This window comes from Salvia hispanica, chromosome 3, assembly GCF_029641045.1.
Source record: "Salvia hispanica isolate PSC_SH4W2 chromosome 3, Shi_PSC_v1, whole genome shotgun sequence".
Lineage (NCBI taxonomy): Eukaryota > Viridiplantae > Streptophyta > Magnoliopsida > Lamiales > Lamiaceae > Salvia > Salvia hispanica.
In genome coordinates, this window is record NC_142694.1 from 2,761,245 (window position 1) to 2,778,731 (window position 17,487).

The 17,487-nt window shown below is 33.7% G+C and overlaps 2 protein-coding genes across 4 annotated transcripts; both read left to right on the forward strand.

Moving 5' to 3' along the window:
- The first annotated feature begins 713 nt into the window (after positions 1-713).
- On the forward strand, positions 714-7,251 carry LOC125214778 (K(+) efflux antiporter 6-like). Of its 3 annotated transcripts, XM_089069001.1 has the most exons (20): positions 720-1,157; positions 1,630-1,673; positions 2,377-2,435; positions 2,526-2,604; positions 2,797-2,858; positions 2,933-3,008; positions 3,097-3,171; positions 3,379-3,450; positions 3,559-3,642; positions 3,850-3,918; positions 4,067-4,144; positions 4,396-4,484; positions 4,962-5,058; positions 5,221-5,274; positions 5,390-5,485; positions 5,701-5,889; positions 5,979-6,056; positions 6,173-6,217; positions 6,438-6,527; positions 6,659-7,251. In XM_089069001.1, the coding sequence occupies exons 1-20, from the start codon at positions 920-922 to the stop codon at positions 6,746-6,748; spliced, it is 1,764 nt and encodes a 587-aa protein (XP_088925127.1). In that variant the 5' UTR covers positions 720-919; the 3' UTR covers positions 6,749-7,251. The 3 variants fall into 3 exon arrangements, 2 of the variants coding, with proteins under 2 accessions (XP_088925127.1, XP_088925128.1); XR_016137261.1 differs by lacking the exon at positions 6,659-7,251 and having other exon boundaries at positions 714-1,157; positions 5,971-6,056; XM_089069002.1 differs by lacking the exon at positions 2,377-2,435 and having other exon boundaries at positions 1,018-1,157.
- Positions 7,252-15,285: 8,034 nt separating this feature from the next.
- On the forward strand, positions 15,286-16,174 carry PYL2 (PYR1-like 2). The gene has a single exon (XM_048111482.2). It carries the CDS (start codon positions 15,384-15,386, stop codon positions 15,948-15,950), a length of 567 nt encoding a protein of 188 aa, XP_047967439.1. The 5' UTR covers positions 15,286-15,383; the 3' UTR covers positions 15,951-16,174.
- The last annotated feature ends 1,313 nt before the right edge of the window (positions 16,175-17,487 follow it).

A 17,487-nucleotide genomic window follows, 5' to 3' on the forward strand; every position in this document is an offset into this window, starting at 1 on the left:
AAAAGTAGAACAAAGTTCCTACTCCTTTTGTCTAAAATTAAGTGAAGTGTTTTTTCTCGACAACAAACTTAAAAATTTGTATTTGTAAGTTCTGTGTAAAAAAAAATAAAGTAGAATTTCAAAAAAAAGTTACTCCATGCGAAAGAGAATAAAAATTAAAAGAAAAGTGATCAAAAGATTTGGTTTCAAAAAATGATTCATTTAGTCTGTGATATTTTGGAAAGTACAGATAGATCAATGAGTTTGTGATATATTGAAAAATGAAGTGTACGGATAGATTAAATGTTGAACTTTTTCTTTGATTATTTTTCCATATTCATAAGTAAAAAAATGAACAAAGATAATGCTTATGTTCCACTTTTTTAAAATAATTTTTTTTAGATCGGATCATTATTGGAAATCTAACCAAATGTGGATTATAATTTATTGCAACCAAAAAAATGACACACGAATTAAAATCAAAAGGTTTTGGAGCACAAAATCAAAATCTAACAATTACTACAACCACAGGTCCCCAATTATAGCAACAAAAAGAATTATCACAATTTCTACCAAAAAATAGCAAAAAAACAAACACAAATAAAACAGTCACGTGGTGGGACTGAAAAACATCCCTTCATTATCATGTTAATCACACTCATAATCTCGTGTTAATCACACTCATAATCTCCTCTTCATTAACTAATCACTCAACCACTCTACTACAAAATTCCTTTACCAATTTCCCCAAATTCTCTCTCTACATCTCACCACCTCACACACTCTCTCTCTCTAGAAATCCCCACGCTCCGGGGTAGTGTAGTAGCTGTATCACAACTTGCGCCTGCGCTGCGGATAGCGACAACCGAGCTAACCGACACTCCTCGCCGCAGCTGAATCTGACGAGCGCCGGGGGCCTGCTTCCCGGTGCTGCCTCCAGATGAGTAGATCGCTAGCCGCCGCCGCCGTGGTCTTGCTGGCAGTGGCGCTGGTGGCCGCCGCCGCGTCGGAGGATTCGAAGCTGGTCGAGGAGGGGGATGTGGAGGCTGCTGCCTTCTCCAATGCGACCGGCACTGAGCTCGGCGGGAATGGGACCAGGCCGAAGGAGGACACGTTTGCTGATATGATCGATCGCGCGCTCGAGAAGGAATTCACGGAGAATGAGGATCATAATGAAGGTTTTGTTAGATCTCGTTTACTTAGCCTGGTGATATGTGTTTTGCTTAGGGTTAATATTCGGCTTTGGTTTTTCTAAATGAGAAATGAGAGATTAATTTGAAGCTAATGCAGTCTTATTAATAGTATACTAAAGTAAATGATTGGATTCTAGAGGTTTTATGAGATTTATGTGACATTTTAAACTGTTTTTTTCATTATTTTGGGGAAAGGTTTCTGTAGTTCGTTTGTTGGACTCAGCTACTATAGATTTTCATCTATTTATTGATCCAGTAAGAGTTATTGTTGAGCTAAAATTTTTGTTTATGTTTTACTATCTTAATCATTTTTTTCGAATCTAGCTAGCATTTTGTTTGTGTTCTACTGTAGACTAAGACAGCTCAACTGGTTGTTGTGAGTTTCATATGATTAATGTGATGGTGGATTCTTAGTTGATGATTTACCGCCTGAAATTAATTTGATTTAACATGACAGTGAACGATGCTGGTAGCTTCAACAACAGTGTGGCTGAGCAGCAGGTTTGTGCCTTGCAACTCCAGCTCTTTGAATAGCGTTTCTATTCATTTAAGCATAACTTGATTAACTCAGTAAAGAGAGTTATGGATTTAATTGCATATGGCAAATGACCCTGGACTTGGAGGGTTCAATTGGATTTTGCAACATGTTCAGGGGATTTGGAAATGCTTGTCATCAATGACTAAGAATTTAATAACAAGCGCAAGAGTAGGATTCCACAATAAGTGGGAAAAAGTAAATAGTAATCTCTTGTCTCAGTATGGTATGAAAGCTAAGTTACATCTCTTTTGGATAGTAGCTGTCTTCTTTATTGCCACATTTAGTTGTTCCAGAAACAGAAATGACTTAATGGTGTCTAGATCTGGGTTTAAGGTCTTATCATTTCACACACATTATGTTTATGGATAATGTAGCTGGGAGACCTTTGCTCAGCCTTGTATCAGTGTCATTGTCCTCAAAGACTAATATTTCTCGAATAGAGGTCCTTAGGTTAACTTAATATGCATATGATAGACTCAGGGGAAATGGAAGGCTAAAAGTGACTAGCGTTAGTTGAAGTTATCAGTATCCAAACTTTGGTTATTTTGTAATGAACCAAACTTTTAAATAAAATCACGATGAGTAAACACTGGCATGTTGACACGGTTTGAATTGCAAAGAATGTTGCTTTTGCTTTATTTCTGGCTTACTTTATCTCATTATCAGGCTGTTTTGGAAACAGTAGCTAGAGTCAAGCCAAAGAAAAATGAAACGAAAGAAGAAAAGTACGTATATGACCATTCTTGCACCATATTTTTCCTCCTAACATATTTGGTTTCCTTTTATTTATATGCATTATCCTCTTGTAATTATAGATCCTTTAAATTTAATCAAGTTTTCAATCTGGATAATGACAATGGAGCTGAAGAGACCCCTACATTAATCGATAGAAAGGTAAACAATGTTATTGCTCTTTTAGTTCCATAGTGACATTAATTTCTGAATCTTTCTCTAGTAGTGGTAGCATTGTTATCTCTAAGAGAGTTCAAAAGAAATAGGGTACACTTAAAAGAGATATACAGGCTGTTAAGTCAGACACAATCTAACCATGCTCCGTGTGAATGAACATTTTTTGTTTATTTTCAGGATAATGTATTTATCATATCAAATTTCAAGTCCAAATACCCTGTGCTGCAGCTAGACTTGAGGTATAGTAAGTTTTATAAGTCTTTCATATCTCATCCTTTTGGGTTCTAGATTATCTGATGCAATGGTCTTGTAGGCTCATATCAGACCTGGTTGTCGTCATTGTCTCTGCAACTTGCGGTGGAATTGCTTTTGCTTGTGCTGGACAACCGGTCTGATCTCGAACTTTGGATCCTTTGTTTATGCTCTCTCTGTTCAACACTTCAACTATAGTTCCTAATCCCATGGAACCCTTTGCAGGTGCTTACTGGATACTTATTAGCAGGATCGCTTGTTGGACCTGGAGGTCTAAATGTCATCAGTGAAATGGTGCAAGTATGTTACCATTCTAAACCAACTCTTGACAGTTAAATTTCATAGTTTGCAATATAGATGCCTTAGCAGGGATTCTAGAGTAGTTTTTTTATGGATCACCCATAAACTGCTCTGTTTCCTGTCATTCATAATTAGTTTATCCTGACTTATCATGTGATGATATTTTGAGATCGCTCATTTTCTTTCTGGGCTAACTTATCCATACAGGTTGAGACAGTGGCTCAGTTTGGTGTAATTTTCCTTCTGTTTGCTCTGGGCCTGGAGTTCTCCACAACGAAGGTAGGGTTAGCTGCTTTAAAATGACAGAGTACTAGTAGTTTTTGTCCCTTCGTATTTACATATGAAGCAATTAGCTGTTTTAAGCTAACGACACATTCAACATTACAGCTACGAGTTGTTCGTGCAGTTGCTATTCTTGGAGGGCTACTGCAAATTCTCTTTTTCATGTGTCTGTGTGGAGTTATAGCCTCGGTATGTTCATCAGATGGGTGTTAGTTGCTACTACTTTATTGCTTGCCAAAAGGTTGAAATGTATATCCACTAAGTTGATAATTGACTACATAGCAACATAGTGGCATGAGATAGTTCAGATCTTATCTTTGGAATCTATTGTCTTCAAAAATTCAGATCTTATCATTGAAAATTTGAAATCACTAATTTTCATGTCATTGTTTCCAGGCATGTGGTGGCAGAGCCTCTGAGGGTGTGTTTATTGGCGCTTTCCTGTCAATGTCATCTACAGCAGTGGTAAGCGCAGTGCACCCAGTCACTTGGTTGAGCATTGCTGAAAACATAATTTCTTTCTGTAAAGATATAAAATGCTATGGTGGGGATAACATCTTCAGCTCTCCTTGTCCATGTAGTTTCTTTCCTTATCCATGGGTTCCTTTATTAGGTATATAAGTTCCTGATGGAGAAGAATAGTACAAATGCTCTTCATGGTCAAGTGACTATTGGCACACTGATCTTACAGGTAAGATTACTACTGTTTCCTTTCTGCGTGGCTCTCTTACTAATGTCCCACAAATCTAATTTTTATAAAGCCTTTGTGTTTCCTTAATTACTCCAATCCTAAATAAGGATTATCATATGTCCTTGTTTGGCATAACAGTTGAAGGCTTCTATTCAACAGCTCTGATAATCTAATTACAGCTTCCTGTGCTCTCATGTTCTTGTCTGCAAGGGTTAATGTTTTTAAAATAAAATCTACTATTTTATTGTCAGGACTGTGCTGTGGGATTGCTATTTGCTATGCTTCCAGTACTTGGTGGAACTTCTGGTGTTATGCAGGGGGTAATTTCTATGACTAAATCGTAAGTTCAATCTTCTTCTTTCCTTGCACTGGATATTCTTGAAAGAGTCAGAGTAGCTAGCATGTCTAATTTAAAAGGACTATTAGTCAGCAATTAAAAAGTTAATTTTGGAAAAGGAATGGAAGTCTGAGTATTTCCGTTTGGTTAAATGAAAGAAAGAGCTATAGTATAATTTACAACAGGGAGAAAATATTCCCGTTTAAAGTTAGAGGATGTTTTCAAGCTTTCATAATAAGTTATATTAATAGTTAGATTAGCAGAAAATGATGTCTGCATATCTATTTAGAGGATATTTCTTATTTCCATGATTGTTCCTAAGAGTGTTTAAACGTCAGCTTACCAGACCTTGAAAACCATGCTAATAGAGCACTCTCTGAAGCTGGTCCTGATTGACCAATGTCATCCTGATACTTTGTTTATTTGAGCTGAATGCATTCTTCTTTTCGTTGGCTAAAAACTGCAATATCCATTAGCCAGGTTGGTAGTGTTGATTGCGTTCTTGGCAGCTCTAACAATATTGTCCCGGACATGTGTGCCTTGGTTCTTGAAACTCATGATAAGTTTGTCATCACAGGTAACTGAAATGTTCTACTGTATTGTTTCTTTGTGTTTTCTTTATTGAGTTGAGATGTTTTCATCCACCAAAACAAGTTGTGTAGCACGAATACATGCATGCAAGCTTCATCAATTGGTCAAAGTTACCATAACATACTTTATTACTTGTCTCATTTCGCAGACCAATGAACTTTATCAATTGGCATCAGTTGCATTTTGCCTTCTTGTTGCTTGGGTTAGTTTCCTTGGCGATTCTCTTTCTGTAGCTTTGTCCCTTATCCTGTCCTTGATCATTAGTTTGCCATGAAACCTCTAAGTTGACGGATCATATATACTTGTTATGTGTTCAGACTAGCGACAAGCTTGGTCTCAGTTTAGAATTGGGTTCATTTGCAGCGGGAGTAATGATAGCTACAACTGATCTTGGTCAGCACACCCTTGAGCAAGTAATATTGATTTTCGCACTTCTCGTATTAGTGGACAAAATTACTACATGCTCTGATGCTCATATCTGTTCTTACTATGTAGCTGAATATTCCCTTCACAAATGTTCATGCTTATGTGAATAAGAAGACCTTTTGTGATTGTTATATGCATCTACGTCATAATAACTGTTATCATTTGCTTGGCTACATTTGATTTGCTGATCTTTTTGGCCCAGGTTGAACCTATTCGCAATATGTTTGCTGCTCTTTTCTTGGCTAGCATTGGCATGCTCATCCACGTTCATTTTCTATGGAATCATGTTGATATCCTGCTGGCTTCGGTTATACTGGTCGTAATTGTGAAAACAATAGTAATTTCTGCTGTTGTCAAGGGATTTGGCTACAACAACAAAACTTCGCTTCTTGTAAGTTGCTTTCTTGTTTGTAAAAATTTGAATTTAATCCACATATACCACTCATTAACAAAAGTAACCTTGGTCCTTGAGCCATGTAGGTCGGCATGTCTTTGGCACAAATAGGGGAATTCGCTTTTGTGCTTCTTAGTCGTGCCTCAAATCTGCATCTCGTTGAGGTAAATATATAGTACTATGCAGTTTCCCTACTATGAGATGTTCTGGTCTTCCTTAGAAATTAGTACTACTGTATATTTATTTCTGTGTTTCTTCTTTTCTATTTATTAAAATCCAGGGGAAAGTGTACCTGCTGCTTCTTGGAACTACAGCACTCAGTCTGGTAATAATAATCTTCTGCTTAATCTCGTTCGTTTAGTATTGAGCATTATGGACGCTTACTTGAGATTGCAAGACGGCCAACGGCTTTAGTACGTATGCTAATAACTAATATGGGTTCTAGAGAGAAGAAGAAAACGTTAAAAGATTATTTTTATGTCCGCTGCTGCTAATATGCCTCTCAACCTATTCATAGATGGTTAATGGCGAATATCTTTCTGCAGGTAACTACTCCATTGCTTTTCAAACTCATACCAGCAGTCGTGCACCTCGGTATCTTGTTACGCTGGTTTTCTCCCGAAAGTCAAGTTGAGGTAATAATGAATTAATGATAGATCCTTCCCTTCCCTCATCTCCTTTTCTTCTTGCTTATGATGTCATACTTGGGCTTTATACAATATCATCTCCTTTCTGATTTTTTTCGGACCATGAAATTTGGCTCCAGCTCGGACTCAAAGGAGACGTTCTCCGGTCAGACAGTACTAAGCAGAGAATCGCCTTGATATCCAAGGATCTCTTGATACACGAGGGTTGACAAATTCATCCCAACCGTAACAATTCCACATTTTACCTCTAAAAGTCCAGTGGAGGACTCGCCACCCCCTCTGTGTTCTAACAGCATGCCCGTATGATGTGATATCTCGTATACATACATCTCTAACCAAAGTTGCAGAAGACAAAGCCATACGCGCCTCAGACACCAACCACAGGAAGTAATCTAACAGGTAGAGCCACTAACTATCCGATGTCGGAGGACTGTATAATGCTCCTCCTTTTCAGTGCTTCTCTCCCCATATTCTTCTTCTTCCATGTAATATAGTTTCAGCCTTTGCTATATTCAGACTTCATTTGTTCCTTTTTGGCCTCTTTTATTTTAATTTTTATTCTTGGCTAAGCACTTAACTGTAGAGAAAGCTTTTATATGTATCTGCATTGATTTGAACAGGGCATGCTGTACAAAAAAATGCTTGTCTAACAACGAAGTTGCTAGAGGAATTTTTTTATTTTATTTAATTTTATATGATTTTTAGTTTATTACTCATTTGTGTAATCAAATATGGATTTGGATATTGACATGTCTCAGCTTCTTTTGCAATTAACTACTGATAGAAAACTAGAGAAATAGAATCATAGGAAGAAGAACACATCTTCTCCCCTACTTTCTTTGAGGTTCTATGATATATTTAATCACTACTACTTTCGTCCTACAAGAGTATAAATTTTTTTTATTGGACATGGATTTTAATGTATAATTTGTAAAGTAAGAGAGAGATGGAAAGAAAAAGTAACTAAAATATCAACTTTTTTTTAGATTGTCTCACTCAAGAAGTCTATTTTCTATATTTAGAGATGAGTTTCTCTCCTCAATTCTCCATATTTGAAATATTCAAGTGTACATTTTTCTTTTTACTTACGCCACCTAACAACTTCTCATTAATTAATATGTCACCGAAGAATGTGGAAGGGATTAACTTGTTTAGCAAACAAGCTAAACATAGGTCACATCTCACCACAGTCTGCCTCTATCGTCGACTAAAAGTGATCGTGTTTATGAATAAAACCAAACGAGTCGCTTAGAATACGAAAAGATCCACGCACAAAGTGCTGAGACCTAGTCACTGAGATTGAGTGGCCCCTTCAATTTTGGCATATTAAAAGTAAATGTCGTTTATTAATGAATTGGCTAGCTCTTGTAATTTCATTGGTGTTTTCCTTGAATTTAGATCCCATCTAGGCTAAAAAATATTTCAAAATAAAAAGTGATTCCATAAATCTTCAAGTGATTCCAATTTCGTGTTCAATAGAATAATTCAGAGTGCAGATTTGACCTTTAAACCACTATTCAATTATGCTCCTAATAAATTATTATAGTACGTAATATCATAAAATGACACTAGCCAATTAAATTAGTTGGACCTACCACTTATCTCCATATTAATAACTATGTACTACATCTTTGAATCTTGATGATGTTCACTGCCCATCTCTAAATTATTACTTACAACTTGTAGTATATTTTGGAATATAATTGAGGGGTTGATGCTAATGATGAGGAATATAATGGTCACGCCCTTATTTAATTACTATTCCACATTGACATTCTTTTTGCATTTTTTTAACTAAGCGTCCTTTCTTCAAATGTACTATAATGAACTGTGAGTCAGATTCGATTTTTAAAATATTTAATGGATTTAAACGAATTGGTATTTAAATACCCACTATCAATTTTGTACTTGGTGAAAGATATATTGACTAGATACAAACAAAAAGATGTTATTCGGTTCAAAAATATCATTTACTATAGTTATATCTAGATGGCCATATTTGTTAGCGTGAGATAACATAGAATAATTTAAAATTGTGAGATTGAATTTTGATATAATTTTATGATTTATTTTTTTCCAAAGTATAATATGTTGGGTTTATTTGGCGTATGTGGGCTTGTTAATAAACTATATAGGGTGGATTCGGACAAATTCATTACAAACGTTTTTCATTTTCCCACTAAGTCATAGTATACGTCACATATAGTAGTAGTAATAGTTAAATTTCGATTTCATTAAAATAATCTAACTATAGCATAAAATTTAAAAAGAAAATACTACTACTATCACCTTTGTTAGATCGCGACAAATTGGATACCTAGTGTGAGAATTCACACCTCTACATAGGTATTTTGTCAGTGCACAAACTTTCATAAAAATTACTCTTTCATTACTTCAAGAGTAAGTCTACCTTCTCTCATGGAATATATTTTTACTATTATAATTATTTTAATTATTTATTTCCCCCTTCTCTATACTATTCTGTATAGGTGGAAATATTGATAGGGAGGGTTCTGGAAGTAGTTTTATTATTTAATTAATTCATAATTACTGTCTCCTTTTGTTATTACAAAACTTTAGGTGTAATGAGTAGACACTAGCTGTTTGATTGGTCGAACTAGCTACATCAAGATGTTAGTAGTATTATTTAATTAATGATTCCATCAGCCCTAATATCAAAGTTTGTCTTTTTGTCTTCAATACTTTAATCTATATATCATTCACATAGAAAAAAAATACCATGAATATATCGAATAAACACAAATCTTCTCCTTTGACTCAAGAGAAATGAATAAAAATACGATAACAAGCCAAATTAATGTTCCACAATTTCAGGTCAAATTTCAATCTCCATAAAATTCAATGGCATCTCACATGCATAATTGACTATTTATAGTAACTACTAATGAGTATATTCTGCTGAATTCAAGGACATGATCCTATTCAAAGCTTAAAATTAAGATCAAATTATACTATAATCAAGGATAGAACTATACTTGATATCTTCCCTATTTAATTTTACTTAATTTTCGTAAATTAATGATAAATTGGTTATATACATATGTATTAAAAGTGGGAGCCATGTGTGGAATCCAGTAAAGTGGAGTAAATCAGTTTGATAATTTTCTCACATGATTTATAAAATAGTGTCAACCCATTTCAACGACGGTGACTAAACCCCTTCAAAAAAAAAAAAAATCAATTTCCAATTTTATTCTATTTTTAAGATTCTTGTTGCAACATTATCACCATTTAGTCATTTTCCTTAATTGGAATATGGTCCCTCCATGATTTCATTGTTATTTTTTTATATACTTTTAGCATGTATTATGGTTTTTTGTCGCGACATGGAGTGATGGAGCTACTAATTGGGTTTGAAGACATCATACCCTTGGTTAGAGCATCTCCACCGGCGGACGTCCGGTCGAACTTCCGCGACGGGCGACCGGGACGTCCGCCATTGGAACAAAATAAGTCGGACATGGACGTCCCGTGAGGACATCGGACGTCCTCGGATATCCTGGCGATGGGCGGTCGGATCCGCCGCAGACGTCGGAGTTTAATTTAATTTTATTTTATATTTTTTAAAAAAACTCTATATATACCGGCGACGGGGCAACGCGGAGGAATCAGAGTGAGCTGAGACTAGCTTTGGGTTGCTTTTTTTTAATGACTATGTATTTTTTTTTTTATGTTAAGTTTTTTTTTAATGAAGCGTTCGCAATTTCTCTGTATTTCGTGTCGAAATTTTAATTCCGTAATGTAATTAAATAATTGTGATTTTTTTTATTGCGGGAAGTCCGCGTGAGAAGGGCGATGGGAAGGGTGGATTGTGCATGGGAAGTCCTAGTGATGTGGCAATGGAATGAGAAGTTCTAATGATGTGGCAGGAGATGTTTTTGGGAAGTCTCAGTGGATGTCCGTGGGATACATCCGCCCACTGGATATGCTCTTAGAATTGTCTAATGTCAAACTAATATTGATGAAATGAAATAGTACTCACTAGGTGCTCAGTAATTAGCTAGCAATCGTAATATTAGGAAAAATTATGCTCATTAGATGTTGTTTTTTATAGTGTGTTATCTTCTTATCACTCTGAAATAATTTAAAATTCGCATAGCACTCGCAAAACAGACTCGCAAATTTACATAGTACTTGCAAAGTTATAGTAGTAACTCAGAATTGGAACGATGTTTTTTTCATTTTTAGCGTCATCATTGTATGCTAAAATTGCATAAACTACTTTAGTCAATTAGTTGTGTAGAAGTATCCAAACTCTACCTTATCCTAATTTGCCATTCTTTTGATCAAATGTAAAGAAATTGCTTTCATGAAAAGAATGAAAGAATAATTCTTGAATAAAGTGTCAAAATATATTAAAAAGTTGATCATTACTCCGAGCAACTTGCAAAAATATCACATATACATATAAAATAATTAATCCACAGCTATTTTCTCCAATGAATCTATACATATATAAAAGGCGAGTTTTGGCCTTAATTTGAATATTTATAAAATTTGGGTATGAATTTTAATATTTATAAATTTAAGGTACTAAGATTTGAAATATTTATGAATACAATGCGGTGTAGAATGAGAATGGACGCCTACTAGGAAAAATAAAAATAAAGGCAAATATTAATGAGAATTTATTTGACGTAAATTATGTAATCATTGATTCCATGTCGTTAAATTTAAAACAGTTTTCCATTCACAGCCATTTTATTCCACTAATTAAATGAGAGTGTTAGTAGGCAGCCATTTTTTACTAATTGGTCGACCATTTTATGTATTTTTATTAATTTAGACTAATTAAATTTGATATTCAATTTTGGAAAGATTCCAAAGCCAATTAACGTTTTATTTGAAACGCTCTTGGCTAATTAATGAAAACCGTTGCACCATTTAACATCATTACTAATAGAGAATTAATGTATACAATTTAAATCCGCAGATATAACCTCTATAAATACCAATGAAAAAATCCAACCAAACAAACAAGACACGAACGCCACCAAGTTTTGTTTTGAAATTGGCGAGTATTTTCTAGAATTTAAGAAACTTCCTACGGCCATGAGATAGTAGTATGAAGTATTTGTATTCATCTATTTACCTTATTATTTTTTTTTTTATGTTTTGCTAATGTTGTAATTTTGCCAGAAGAAAAATGACGTTATAGAATTCATCTACCTCAATGATCTACAATCTAACATAACTTAACTTCATCAGTTATCAAAGTTCGGTGTATGTGTTTTTGTAAAGACCAAACCTGGACAACAAATCAAATGTTGTGAGCTTGAAATGTGTTTCCCATGATTTTATGGCATGTGTTTTAGCATTTTTATCTTATTAGTATATTCTTTAACTATTTATCTAAAATCATTAATTAATATTTTTTTTATCTTGCAGAGCCTTATGATTCAAGGAACATTTTCCAAATTCATTACAAAATTAGTTTCGTGCTCAAATTATGAAGGAGAAATTCTTTCTATTTGCTATTTGGACGGTTGAGATTTGTTATTGGGTTTTTGTTGAGCATTAGGATTCAAGGAACATTTCCCAAAATCATTACAAATTAGTTTCTTGATCAAATTATGGAAGGAGCAATTCTTTCTATTTGTTATTTGGAGGGTTGAGATTTGTTGTTGGGGTTTTGCTAGGGTGGTTTTTTTTTTTCTTCTTCTTTCTATTATTGTCTTTTTCTCTTTTTATTTTACTTTAAAAATAATGGGAATTGGAGCAAAAATTATAGTAAAAGAATTTCTATTTCTATCCAAAATTTTATAATTGAATTTTTTACCTTTTGATATCTTATTCAGGCAAATTATCAACAGGGGACTAAAAATATACAAATAGCAAACATTTGGTGTTGGGTGTTAATTAACTTCATCATATATGTATTAAATATAAACAGATAAAATTTGGAATATCAAAATAGGTAAATTATTGATTCTATCGCTTTCATTTTATCATTTTATTTGAAAATTACTCATCATATTATGATCATCAAAAATGTTTTACTCAATCTGTTGTGAATTAAAAATGTTGTGCTACAATTTTGAATATCTTTTTTTTTTGGTAGAACTTAAAAAATGACGGGATATAATTATGCATGGAGATAAAGCCGAGACAATTTTTTACAAATATAACATGATATGATAATTTTGAATAAAATGTTGAAATGATAGTGCACATACTCAAATGTTGAAATGATAGTGCACATACTCAAATGATAATTTAATGAATCCAACCAAGCATTAAAACACTTCTTTATTTATGTATTGTTAAAAGTGAGGAACTATAGTATCAGTATCAAAATGTATTGTTAAAAGTGAGGAGTTCAGGGGTTAGACCGTTGCAACAACTATCTCAATAAACCAACGATGGATTTGCTAACGTTCGAGGTGATAAGTAATATTGAATTGTCATAACTAATTGGTGAATTTTATTAAATTTGTTTTGAACCACTCAAACTATATTATTAAATCATATTTATATTTAGTACCAACAAATTTATATATTTAAAATATAGATTTTTTTAATAATAAATATATTAAATAAATTGAAACATGTAATTTAAGATATTTTAACTTTGAGCCACAACATATATAGAGGTTGAATTAGCATTTGTTTTTTATGCAACTATTAGTTTCTAAACTTATTTGATTATATGAGTTTTTATTAGTTTAATAAATTATTAATATAATTTATGAGTTTAGAACTTGATATAATTATATTATTTCTCATTTCATAAAAGTATATCCACATTTTTTAAATAGTGCAGGTAGAAAATTGATTTAGTCGTTTGAATATTTATAAATTTTAGGCTAGATTTTAAATATTTATTAGTTATGAATCTTTTCAATATTTGTAAATAATAATTGTGTATATAATTGATATTAACATTTTTAGTTATAAGTAACGGTCATTTGATTTGACTAAATTTACTAACTCAGATATATAAATTTTTAAAAAAGTGTTATTGATACTTTTCGTTCTTTATAATCTTATTGTTATAGTACATACTTATTTTTTAAAATTGTAGTTATATGTGCGCTTTTTATTTGTTTGTAGTTCATCATTTTATTTTTTTGCGAGACAATGTTGTTGTTCCCTAATATTTTATTAGCTTTTTATACTCTAGATATATAAGTCTAATAAAATAATATTGTCACTTATGTAATGGTATTTTCTCCTAAATATCTTTAATTGCAATGATATTGTCACTTATTTTATTTTATTTATTCATAGTATTTTTTTTCCAAGTCGCGCATAGCGCGTGGGTTAACACTAGTATAGTATAACACACCACTCTTTTATTATAGTAGTACAAATCTATCTAATTTATTGTCTCAAATTCTCTCTTTTGTGGAAGAAATTGATCTTAAGTGAAACCTAGACAAATTCCTTGTCTTTTTGAAGTAAAAATTTATATGAACACATTTCTACGTAGTATATCAAATTAGTCAAATTAGTCGTCGTAATTATAAAAAATATCACCTTTCTTTGTTTTTTTTCTCTATTTATACGGTTATAATTTATGGATAGTGATAAAATATAAACTTATATATTGTACAAACTCGAAACTCCTCAACACAGCTTCAACACAGTGTAAAATTTCAAGATTTTAATGTCAACACAGTATCAACACAGCATCAATCATTAACCACCGTTGAAATTCTATTGACATTTTTCTGTTGATGCTTTTTTGTGATATGTTGACATTTTTTAATGATCCAAATCATAATTTTAAATTTATACAATATTTAGAATTTTCATTTGATCACATTCCTATAATTTATTGTATATTATCATATTCGGACTACTAAATGCTTACACTTCTTTAATTTTGCAAAAACTAAGATAGCCCCCCACACACACGTGAAGACAATATTATTGCATGATATAATCTCTTGATTGGTGATAATATAATTGATGAATATAGGTAGCATACTCTAAGTTGAGCTGACAGTACATACAATAGGATTGTGTATATGGTGTATAAAATAATATGAATTGTAGAGTTGACATAGATTATGTGTCTCTGTGTAAACATATATTAATGCTTTCCAGTTATAGTCATGAAATACAAGATGCACCCGCTGTATTTTCCACATTTAATATATAGATATTCCTTTCTTGGAAAATTGACAACTGACAATATATTTTTATTTCACAAACCCCAAGGGCAAATCTGTCTTTACATTTTATGTCTCCCCTCTTCAACAATCAAAACCCTAAACACACTCCAAATCCCAATTCCCCTTCCCTAAATTTCCATAAATTCTTTGCTAATCCTACAACTTTAAAATCAGTCGAAAACATTAAAATTTTAATTTATTCACATTTATCCCATCACAAAAAAAATTAGAGAAATTGTAACCAAAAAACATCAAGCTAGTGAATTAATCGATGTCATCTATTCATATCAAAATATTTTAGTCGTAAAATATCAATATATTACACATAGCTGAAACGCATTTTATCAGTCGCAAAATAATTCAGAATACATCTGGCCTATATGCGAAGGTCACTTAATGTTTATCCAAAGTCAAACCAGAATTTCTTTATTCAAATTTCAAACTTCTAATGCCTATTTTCATCATTTTCTTTGAATAAAAATATCCCAAATTGGATGGAAAACCCTAATTTCAATAAAATTAAATCAAAATCCCCGCATTTTCCACCTCATCATCACCCTTCTCTTTTTTTATCACACTCTCAAATCAAGATTTCGTCAACCCCAATTCTCTCTCTCTCTCTCTCTCTCTCTCTCAATTTCAATTTCAATTTTTTCAATTTCAATCTCAAAATCCCTCTCACTTTCTCTCTCTAGCTCCATCCATGGACGACCACGGCGCGATTCCGCAGGGGCTGACCGCGGACGAATTCGCGCAGCTGGAAAGCGTGATCCGCACCTACCACACGTTCGACGCATTGCCCAACACATGCACGTCGCTGATCACGCAGCGGATCGACGCGCCGGCGGAGGCGGTGTGGCCGCTCGTCCGCCAATTCGACAATCCGCAGCGCTACAAGCACTTCATCAAGAGCTGCCGCCTCACCGGCGACGGCGGCGTCGGCAGCATCCGCGAGGTCACCGTCGTCTCCGGCCTCCCCGCCTCCACCTCCACCGAGCGCCTCGAGATCCTCGACGACGACCGCCACATCATCAGCTTCCGCGTCGTCGGCGGCGAGCACCGCCTCAACAACTACCGATCCGTCACCTCCGTCAACGAATTCAATCGCGACGGCAAAACCTACACGATCGTCATCGAATCGTACATCGTCGACATACCGGAGGGCAACACCGGCGAGGACACGAAGATGTTCACCGACACGGTGGTGAAACTCAATCTGCAGAAGCTAGGCGTCGTGGCGATCGCGTCGATGCACGGCGGCGGCGACTGATTCCGATTCAATTTGGGGGTAAGGAATAATGGTGGTGGTTGGATTGGATTGGAATGGATGCGCATTTGTTTTTTTCTTTTTTTTAAAAAAAATAATTAAGTTAAATGTAATATTTGAATATTTAATTTGGGGGTATTTGATTAATTAGTGGCTAGAATTGAAAAACGAAATGGTTTTTCTTGGTTTGTCTCATGCAAGTTGGAAGGAATTATTTTTAAATTTTCTATAGTTGCTTCAATAGTTGGAGTGGATTTGTTTGTTGCGTTAGTTTTTTTTCCTTTCCAATTGTTGACATTTTTAAATTCAATAAATGATTGGCTCATCATCTAAATTGGACTTACTATTTATATGCTCTCTTAGTTAGAGAGAGATAGAAATATTAATTGGCAATTAGATAATGCTCAATGTCACCTTGAATTATAGTCTACACACATTCTATTCTTAGTGTGTGTTCAAACTTTGCAACGTTATGTTACGCTTCAAATTTCATTTGGGTATTTTTCTTTGTTTATTTTTAGCTCATATTTTGTGAATCTTGAAATGATCAATTAGGGTGGTGGCTCCATTTTTGGGCATTAATTAGATGGACATATTATATATATCTAACCAAATAATGCTGTCTGCGTTGGCTTTATTTTTCATATCTATAGCAATCGTACGAGAAACCCATGAAGTAAAGAAAAAGATTCATACATTATCTTGACACATATATAAATGTCACGTAGATATATATGTCCAAATTTTTAAATCTCCTTATCATTATAAGAAGTTGTTCCTTTATCCATGAATTCATTACCTTCCAAAGATAAGTGTGACCAAGAACCACATTTTGTGTGTGTGTGTGTGAGAGAGAGAGAGAGAGGTTTTGTTAATTGTAATGGCAAGTAGGTGGGCAAGTTGCATAAAAGCAATTATGGTTGTGGCTGCAAAAAATATGTCAACCCCATAATTCAATGGGATGGACAACTTTTGTATCTTGAGAAACTTGTGAAATTTTTTCTACCTTTGGAGACATGTGATATAACACCTGTAATATATGTACCCTTATCTTGGATGGTGTTGAATATAACATCTTCAATATATAGTGATGTTAAGAGGATATACTCCCTCCGTCTAATATAATTTGTCACTATTTGACTGATACTGATTTTAAGAAATGTAATAGAAAATGGGTTGAAAAAGTTAGTGGCATGTAGGTCATACTTCTATATATTAGTTTTATAATAAAATGTGAGTGATAATAAGTTAGTGGAATATGTGGTCCAATACAACAAATGGTAAAAATGAAAGTTGACAAATTTTTAGGGACGGTCGAAAATAGAAATAAGTAACAAATTTTTAGGGATGGAGGGAGTAATTAATATCTAAATTGAGAGTAGATAAATCTGCCGGATTCAGTGACTCCTAATAAATGAGGTGAATTATGTAGCACTGGCCACTGATGATGGTCAAAATTATTTGATGAAAGATTAATTAATGAAATATGTGGTCAAAGATGATTTAGGGCATATACCAATTAATTCATATAAGATCCACT

What these genes read in the sequence shown, in the direction of transcription:
- LOC125214778 (XM_089069001.1), top strand. Translation starts at nt 920, where the DNA reads ATGAGTAGATCGCTAGCCGCCGCCGCCGTGGTCTTGCTGGCAGTGGCG. An exon ending in ACAGTGTGGCTGAGCAGCAG is followed by an intron (nt 1,674 to 2,376) that starts GTTTGTGCCTTG and finishes TCTCATTATCAG; the next exon opens with GCTGTTTTGGAAACAGTAGC. An exon ending in GAACTACAGCACTCAGTCTG is followed by an intron (nt 6,218 to 6,437) that starts GTAATAATAATC and finishes ATCTTTCTGCAG; the next exon opens with GTAACTACTCCATTGCTTTT.
- PYL2 (XM_048111482.2), top strand. Translation starts at nt 15,384, where the DNA reads ATGGACGACCACGGCGCGATTCCGCAGGGGCTGACCGCGGACGAATTC.